The sequence below is a fragment of the Arachis ipaensis genome, chromosome B5, assembly GCF_059453495.1.
Source record: "Arachis ipaensis isolate K30076 ecotype BB chromosome B5, ASM5945349v1, whole genome shotgun sequence".
Classification (NCBI taxonomy): Eukaryota; Viridiplantae; Streptophyta; class Magnoliopsida; order Fabales; family Fabaceae; genus Arachis; species Arachis ipaensis.
In genome coordinates this window covers 141,060,694-141,069,996 of record NC_142440.1, presented here as the reverse complement: position 1 = coordinate 141,069,996, position 9,303 = coordinate 141,060,694, and the positions used below count along the sequence as shown (strand labels likewise).

At 34.9% G+C, this 9,303-nt stretch overlaps 1 protein-coding gene and 1 pseudogene across 3 annotated transcripts; both read left to right on the top strand.

Annotated features, from left to right (window-relative positions):
* Positions 1 to 2,219: 2,219 nt before the first annotated feature.
* On the top strand, positions 2,220 to 3,969 carry LOC107644155 (uncharacterized). Of its 3 annotated transcripts, none has more exons than XM_088488966.1 (2): positions 2,220 to 3,768; positions 3,822 to 3,864. In XM_088488966.1, exons 1-2 carry the CDS (start codon positions 2,288 to 2,290, stop codon positions 3,862 to 3,864), a joined length of 1,524 nt encoding a protein of 507 aa, XP_088345092.1. In that variant the 5' UTR covers positions 2,220 to 2,287. The 3 variants fall into 3 exon arrangements, with proteins under 3 accessions (XP_088345092.1, XP_016203450.2, XP_088345093.1); XM_088488967.1 differs by having other exon boundaries at positions 2,358 to 2,545; positions 2,818 to 3,969; XM_016347964.3 differs by having other exon boundaries at positions 2,220 to 3,969.
* Positions 3,970 to 8,194: 4,225 nt separating this feature from the next.
* LOC148565996 (uncharacterized) lies at positions 8,195 to 9,081 on the top strand (annotated as a pseudogene).
* Positions 9,082 to 9,303: the final 222 nt, after the last annotated feature.

Sequence of the window (9,303 nt, the reverse complement as noted above, 5' to 3'; positions counted from 1 at the left end):
TGATAGATCACATGTTTTTCTCGAGCATAATGAAACCATTACTGCCCCAAGCCTTGTAATTTATTTGGGAGTAAAGTACCAATCCGGTCCCTGTCCATTTCCCAAAATGACAAGACGATCCTTAACCAAAAACACGTTCCATTACGGTCCCTGACCCTATACTCCGTCTGCCAATCCGGTCCTTTTGTCAGTTTTTCGGTGAAAACTTGACGAAAATTGCTGATGTGTCAGGTTAAAAAATGGACAGGGACCTAGTTGTCTCTAAATTTAAATTGGTTAGGGATTTATTTGTCCGTATTATTCTTTAAATAATATTTTTTAATTATTTTTTATTTATTATATTAATATTCTTTTTTTAATAAATAAGTACAAACTAATTAATAAATTATTCAAATTTAAAAATATCCTTTATTATAAAACTAAATAAATAATTTTTAAATATATAAATAATTTTAACATTAAAATTCAGTTAATACATTAATAATAATAACTCTATGATATACTATTAGTATTATGATCTAGCTAATTTTTACAATAAAGTGAAAACTAATGAACACATTATTTAATATATAGTAAACTTTTTTTGACTAATAACAAATTTAATTTTTTATCTCTTTAAACTAAATTAATAATTCTATTTGATATCTTTACACTAAAATACACTATGAGTAGGCTACTAATACTAAATGAAATAAAACATAATAGAATTATTAATTTAGTTTAAAGAGATAAAAAATTAAATTTGTTACTAGTAAAAAAAGTTTACTATATATCAAATAATGTGTTCATTATTTATAATACTAATAGTATATCATAGGGTTATTATCACCAATGGATCCACTCCTATAGGTGTGGGAGCAAGCGCCCCCCCTACAGTTTGAAATTTTATTGAGTAGTATATAATAATAATATTTATTTGCCTCCATTAAATTATTAAATTTGACCCCACAATAATTTTTTATTCAACTTTCGACACTTGATAATCAATTTGAGAACTTCATATTAGATTTCCGTTATAATAATCAATTTTTAAATTTAAATAAGATTAGTGTTCTTTTTTAGAAATCTGCTCAAAAGAATATTATCTATCTATTTGTGTTTCTTCTTTTGAAATTAGTTTTAGTTTTTTTTTTTCATAATAACTACACTAATTGAATGAATTTTTTCAACTATGAATATCATCAAGAGCTAATTGTATAAAAGTTGAGTTCTAAATGATTGTTTAACGACATATACAAAAAAAGGACATTTTTTGTGACTAAAAAAAGGGACATTTTGATTATATTGTCAAGGTTTCAAAATATGAAATATAAAAAATTAAATTTTAAATTATGTGTTATTATTTAAATTACTATTTTCGTATTTTAATTTGTAATTAGATATCTTGAAACCTAATCATATTTTATAATAATAAAATATAATTATAACAACAATTATGCTACGTAAATATAAAATAATCACTTGTACAGAATAAATCTTAAAATACAAATTTTGAAATACAAAATACACATTAAAAATAATTTAATATATGTATTTATACTCAAATTTATAGTAGATAATTTGATAGCTAATTTTTTATGTAAACGTAATATTTTTATTATAAAAATTATTATCATGTTATATATATTTCGTCCCCCACTATCAAAATTTTTTAGATCCGTCACTAGTTATTATTATTAGTGTATTAACTGAATTTTAATGTTTATTATTTATATATTTAAAAATTATATTTAAAAATTATTTATTTGGTTTCATAATAAATGATATTTTTAAATTTGAATAATTTATTAATTAGTTTGTACTTTTTTATTAAAAAAAATATTAATATAATGAATAAAAATATAATTACAAATATTGTTTAAAGAATAATAAAGACAAATAAACCCCTAACCAATTTAAATTTAGAGACAATTAGGTCCCTGTCCATTTTTTAACCTGACACATCAGCAATTTTCGTCAAGTTTTCACCGAAAAATTGACAGAAGGACCGAATTGGCAGACGAAATACAGGGTTAGGGACCATAATGGAACGTATTTTTGGTTAAAGATCGTCTTGTCATTTTGGAAAATAGACAGGACCGAGTTGGTATTTACTCTTTATTTGGTATATACGTCCAATTCATAAAATTGATAAAAAAAAATCAATAGAACCCAATTAAAACGGGACTGGAGTCTGGAGACCTTTCATTAGTATGGGGAGTGTTGGAAACAGCGGAGTAAGGACTATTTCCGTAGGGTTAGCAAACTCCTTCAAACTTAGACAACAGCGAGAGTGCGAATCACTAAAATGTTGTCATCCTCAACCTCAACGATCACTTTCATTTTTAGGTATTCTTTTCTCCAAATCCCTAATTTTGTTGCCTTCCCTTCCTCTTCATCTTCATTCTCATCCCTTCACTCTCATTCTGTGCCCCCATCCACTCGCCAAGTTGATGAAGCTGTTGATTCCTTCACTCGCATGCTCTCTATGCGTCGCCCTCCATCCATCATCCAATTCACCAAGATTTTGGGATCTCTTGCCAAGACCAACCATTTCTCCACCGCCATTTCCCTTTTTCAGCAATTGCAAGCCAGGGGAATCGCTCCCGACTTATTTACTTTGAGCATCGTAATTAATTGTTGTTGCGGCATGGGTCGTATGACACTTGCTTTCTCTGTATTGGCCAAGATTTTCAGAATGGATTATCAACCTGATACGGTAACATTGACAACAATCCTGAAAGGTCTCTGTCTCTGTGGTAGTGTTGAAAAAGCAGTGTGCTTTCATGACAGAGTGCTGGCTCATGGATTTCACTTCGACCAAGTCACTTATGGGACCTTGATCAATGGCCTCTGTAAGACCGGACACACATCAGCTGCTATTAAAGTGTTGAGAAACATCCCACGGTATGGCATTGCTCCTAATGTCTTAATGTACAACGCAATTATTGATAGCCTCTGCAAGGATACACTTGTAAGTCAGGCTTTTCATTTATACTCTGAGATGCTTGCTAAGGGAATTTCTCCTAGTGTTATCACATACAGTTCTCTCATTTTTGGATTGTGTCTTGAGGGTCAATATAAGGAAGCCATTGATTTGTTAAGTGATATGATGCTTAGAAATATTACTCCAAATGTTCGTACCTATAGTATTTTGATCGATGGGCTATGCAAGGAAGGAAAGATCAAAGATGCTAAGAGTGTATTGGCTGTAATGGCAAAACATGGTGTGAAACCAGATGTAGTTACTTATACCAGCTTAATGGATGGATATTGTTTGGTTAATGAGGTAAATAAGGCAAAATATATATTCAACACAATGGCCCAAAGTAGAGTTTCACTCGATGTTCAAAGTTACAGTATCATGATTAATGGCTTCTGCAAAAGTAAAATGGTCGATGAAGCCTTGAATCTCTTTGAAGAAATGCATCGCAAGAACTTGGTTCCAGACACGGTAACTTACAGCACTCTTATTGATGGCTTGAGCAAATCAAAGAGAATCTCCCGTGCTTTGGAGCTTCTTATCGAGATGCATCATAGAGGTCAACCCGCTAATGTAGTCACTTACAATTCGTTGTTGGATGGGATGTTCAAAAACCAACAACCTAACGAGGCATTTATGTTATTCAATCAAATGAAAGAGTGTGCCATTGATCCAAATATATTCACTTACAATATACTTATAGATGGCCTATGCAAAAGTGGAAGACTTATAGATGCAAAAGAGATTTTTCAAGATCTTTCCGTTAAAGGCTATCGTCCAAATGTGAGGACATACAATATTATGATCAATGGGCTTTGCAAAGAGGGCTTGTTTGAAGAAGCATTGGCACTCTTGTCAAAAATGGAAGGCAATGGTTGCTTACCAGATGCTGTAACTTTTGAAACTATTATTAGTGCTTTGTTTGAAAAAGATGAGAATGACATGGCGGAGAAACTTCTTCGGGAAATGGTTGCTAGAGGCTTATTGAATTGATAAAAGAAGGTAAGATACATCAACTCAAATTGATATTACATCTCCTTGTTGCTGAATATGTATCATAGTTTTGTAAATTCTGTGTCTGTTGGGTCAGAGGACTTTGGCAATGCCATGACATCAATATAATTTTGCACTTTCTATTTTTGCAATTGCTATCATCCTTTTTAATTCCACTACTTTATTGATTCTTTAGATTATATTCCTAGTTATAGCTTACAGATTTTATTTTTGGGAGTTAATTACTATTTTTCTGGATTTAATTAGGTTGATTGTTGATTTTTTTTCTGGGTTAATTAGTTGTTTTCTGAGTTGATTTTCTTCGCTGTTCATTCATTGTTGTTAACAGAGCTAGATTGTTGGTGTTTTGTTCTGATCTCTGCTCTCTGCCACTGTGAGTTCTTGGGTTTTTGAATTATTTTTTATATTTTGTTAATTCACTATATGAATTGTTTGTTGGAAGATTGTTAGTTCAATTGTCTTGTTAAATATATGAATCGATGGCTTGATGCAGAGTTCTTCTGCTTTTCAGTTTTTTTTTATTTTGTTAATTATATGAATTAATCTTTCTGTAATTTTGAATTTGCTTAATATAAATTTGATATAAGTTCAATATAGTAGAAAGTAGAAACAGATATTACAGTTAAAAACATGAATGACTAATATATTTCTAGTCATGAGAACTCGATACCTAAGTGTTTTTCTTCTCTACCACCTCAATACATCAAATCTATTAAAATCTTTGGTTACATTATCTTCCAAATAGCTATCTATCTCATTCTTATTGAGTTTACTCGACTTTATTTTCTTTGTTTGCTTCCATTTTCTCAAAGGATCTTTAATCATATCGCTATCATTTTCACTTATTTTTAAACTAAAATTTGGTTCGATATCTGAAGAAAAATTTGCATTTTGAGTGTTCGCTAATTTTGCCTCCAATTCCTAATTTTCCCTGCACATATCCTTCCAATTCCTAATTTTCGATCATCGTTCAATCATAATTTCTCTCCAAATAATGTTTTGGGTAAAGTATATCTTTTGTCCTTGAAGTTTGACAAAAGTTTTAAAAATACCCTTAAGTTTTATTTTGTTTCAATTTTGTCCTAAAAGTTTTCGATTTGCATCAAATATACCCTTAACGGCTAATTTTTTAAAAAATTTAAGATCAATTCAACAACAATTTCATAAGAACAACCCTCAACATAAGCAAATCAAGCATAAGTTTTATGCATTATTGTTAGATTGGTTTTAAATTTTTTGAAAATTTACCCGTCTAGGGTATATTTGATGTAAATCGAAAACTTTTGGAACAAAATTGAAACAAAATAAAACTTAGGGGTATTTTTGAAACTTTTGCCAAATTTCAAGGATAAAAAGTATACTTTACCCTAATTTTTTTTTATCACCATCATTCAACGATGGTGAACACTTTCAGTACTCCAATAATAGTACTACACCTGAATGATGAACACTTTCAGGACTCCAATAATAGTACTACACCTCCAGCATCTTCGTACCTTTTTTTGTTCTTTTCAAATTTAATACGCATGCTTTACTTTAAAATTTAAGTGAACTATCAATATGATCCCTATCCATTTTTCAGAATGATAATGTGACCCCTTAAAAAAAATACGATCCACTTTGGTCTCTATTCTTTATTTCGTGAGACAACGCGGTACTGTTTTTCTGTTAATTTTGAACGGAAAATACTGACGTGTCAAATTTAAAAATGAATAGAGACTTAATTGTCTCTAAATTTAAATTAGTTAGGAGTTTATTTGTCCTTATCTTTTAAACGATATTTTTTTAAATTATTTTTTTATTCATTATATTAATATTCTTTTTCAATAAATTATTGAATATATAATATAATAAATACAAACTAATTAATAAATTATTCAAATTTAAAAATATCATTTATTATGAAACTAAATAAATAATTTTAAAATATAATTTTTAAATATATAAATAATAAACATTAAAATACGGTTAATACATGAATAATGACCGTATGACATTAGGGTTATTAATTTAATGCAAAGATATCAAATAGAATTATTAATTTAATTTAAAGAGATAAAAAATTAAATTTGTTATTATACAGAAAATTTTATTATATATCAAATAATATATTTATTTGTTTTCACCTTATTGTGAAAATTATCTAGATCATAATACTTGATTTTGAGTAAAATATATGTAAATTTAATTGAATTTTAATATATGTAAAATTTTAACCAATCTGCATTATTCTTATATTGATAAATCTCCATCGATCTATAGCCTTATAACAATATGTATTATTAATATTGTTACGGTGGGTAACCGGAGATTGATGGGCCGGATGGCGTTGGTTGGCCCAAACGGGTGAAGGAGGTGGCTTTCGAGTGGACCTGGTACTTGGTGCTCCTTCGTCCGACTTGTACGTAAGAAAGAATGGGGGGTGGTACCTGCAAAGACACTCCGATGCCTAAGTTAGCAAGAGTGTGAGCAGGGCTAGAGAGTATTGGAACTTAGTGATACCTGAATGGTGTCAGTGTATTTATAGTGGTGAACCAATAACCACCGCTGAAGTAGTGCCACCTTTTTAGGTGGATAACCGTTCCCATATCTTAGGGAGGTTAAGATATGGCTCTATGAAGTGGTTAGAGGGTTTCTAGGGTCAGTTACTCATTCGAATGAGTGTTATCTGCCAGCTAACCCTCGTATCCGACTTCTTTGGAATAGGTCGTGTTCAATACCGACTTCTGGGATGAAGGCTGATACTGGATGGAGGGCCAACCCTTTGGGTGGGGCGCCTTTGCTTGGATCCTGGGCCCTATTTATTGGGTCAGGGTATGAACAGTGCCCCTACTCGAGCCCAATTCTTTTAAGAGTTGGGTTCGAGTATTCAACTCGGGGTCTTGGCCGACTTGCGAGAGGACCGACGTGATGATTGAGAACCGGCGTGATTTTTCTTTGACCTTTCGGTTCTGACGGTTACGTCTAATCAAGCGTCGTGTCCGTTGAGTATGCGTAGGGATTTAATGGCCTTGGTAACGGTGCACCTTTATTAAGAGTTGCCCCAGTTTTACCATTATGCCCCTAACGTCTTTATAAATACTTTCCCTCTCTTTCGTTGTTTCGTTTCTGCAATCTTTCAAATTTCCCTTGTATTTGTTCGTACTGCGTTCTTGCGTTTCGAAGGCTTTTGCTTCCTCCAGTCTTGATTTCAGACTTTAAAGGTTAGCTTTTTCCCTTTCTGTAACATGCGTTCTATTTGCGTGCTTTTATCTTGTAGGTAGATTTGGTTTGTAGGCTTTAGTTCCGTACCCCTTCCCTTAGAGACTGTGTGTTGATTTTCCTTTTCTTTTGTAGGTTTCTTGTCACCCTTTTTTAAGAAAAGAAATGGCTTCCGTAGATGCTCTCTCCCAGTGGGTTGATGTTACGGTCCTAGGGGAGGAGCCCTCATTTGATACTGAATTTATCATCCACCTACGCACTCACTATAGAATTTGTACTTCTGAAGAAGATGAGCCGAAGTACGAGTTGATAGTCCCGGGTCCAGAAGACCGGGTTTGTTTCGGGAGGGCCGACGAGACGGCCCCTCATTTCTTTTTTATGTATGAGAGTATGATTACTCGTTTGGGCATTTTTCTCCCCTTTTCAGAGTTTGAAATGTCTGTGTTGCGTCATTGCCGGGTTGCCCCCACCCAGCTTCACCCCAACTCTTGGGGTTTTTTTAAAATTTACCAATTTATTAGCCAGGCTTTAGAGTTTTCGACTTCTCTGAGAATTTTCTTCTATCTCTTCCATATGACCAAGCCCTTCAGTGGGTTAAATAATAAACAACAGTGGGTGTCCTTCCGTGCCATTCAAGGTCGGAGGCTCTTTACCCTTTTTGACGAATCCTTTCATGATTTCAAAAACTATTTTTTCAAAGTTCAAGCAGTAGAGGGTCACCACCCCTTTTTCCTGGATGATGATTCTTCTCCCCGGTTCCCTTTATATTGGCTAGAGGCCTCTCCCTGCGAGAAATATGGTCTGGACGACCTGGATGAGGTGGAGGCGGCCATTGTGGGGTTCCTCCGAGAAGTGTGGGGGAGGGCCCCATATTTGGATACTAAAAAGTTTCTCCAGGGGTCGCCGACCTTTGTCCAGTCACAACTAGGTAGCCTTTTGCGCTTTTCGTTTATCTCCGACTTGCAATTTCTTTTACCGACTTGTCTGATTTTTAGCTGCCAATTTGTTTTTGCAGAGATGGCAAAGAAAAATGCTCAAGAGTCTTTCCAGAGGGTTCAGGAAGCCAAAGCGAAGTCTCGTGCCAGATCTGGTGGTGCTAGGGTGGCTGTCTCTCCTTCTCCTCCTCCTCGGAATGTTGGGACTTCCTCCCAACCTATTGTGATTTCTTCCTATGCCTCCTCTCTGCCACCCCCTTCCGCCCGACCTACTCCCGAACCAGAGCTAAAGAAGCGCAAGACCTTGGAGTCCGGCGCTTCTGGTGAGGCGGACGCTCTTGCGTTCGTCCGAAAGAACATCTATCCTCATGCTCGTATGAGTATGGATGATGTTTCTGTTCGGCATTACCTCACCACTGTGGTTGAGGAAAGTCTCAAGACGGCGGGGGTTTGCGGCAAACTCTTGGATATATTTGAGAAGACTCCTATCAGCTCTTTAGGGACGACCTCGAGGGTCGAGGAGCTAGAGGGTAGGCTTCGCATATATCAGGAGCATGAGAGGGAGTTGGAGGGGAAGGTCGCCAAACTGAAGGAGGAGAGGGACAGCCTCCGAGAGAAGGGGTAGAAGTTGCAAGCCCAATGCAACATGGAGGTAGATTTGAGGAAAGCAGCGCAAGCCAGCTACAATAGTTTATTTGCTGATCTTGTGTCTGTAAAGAACGACTTGCTGAATGCTCGGAAGGCCTACACCGAGTTGGAGGACTCTATTGCGGATGGTGCTGATGAGGCCTGGAGGATTTTCAAGGAACAAGTCGGAGTTATTGCTCCTGACTTGGACCTTTCTCCTTTGGACCCTGATAAGATTGTTATTGATGGTGCCATCGTGGATCCTCCTGTCCCCATAGTGGAGTCTGAGTCTGATTTAAAGACTCGGGGGCAGAGGATCGTAGAGTCCCCTCCTCGCTCTAAGGACACTCCGAGTTTCTCTACCATTCTTCCGACTTCCTCTTCGACTCCTGCTCCTGGCGTTCCCCCTGACTCTTATGCGCGCATGCTTTTTCTGTTCGTGGTTCTTTTGATTCTTTTCTAGAAAAACCTTTTCTTTGGGGCTTGCCTGCTTTTCTGAATCTCCTTGATCTTCAAGGTAGCTTTACAATTTTCCTTGGTTTTTCCTATCTCTTTTTGTTATTC

Excerpts from the sequence above, each read along its gene's own strand:
- LOC107644155 (XM_016347964.3), top strand. The coding sequence starts at position 2,288 with ATGTTGTCATCCTCAACCTCAACGATCACTTTCATTTTTAGGTATTCT.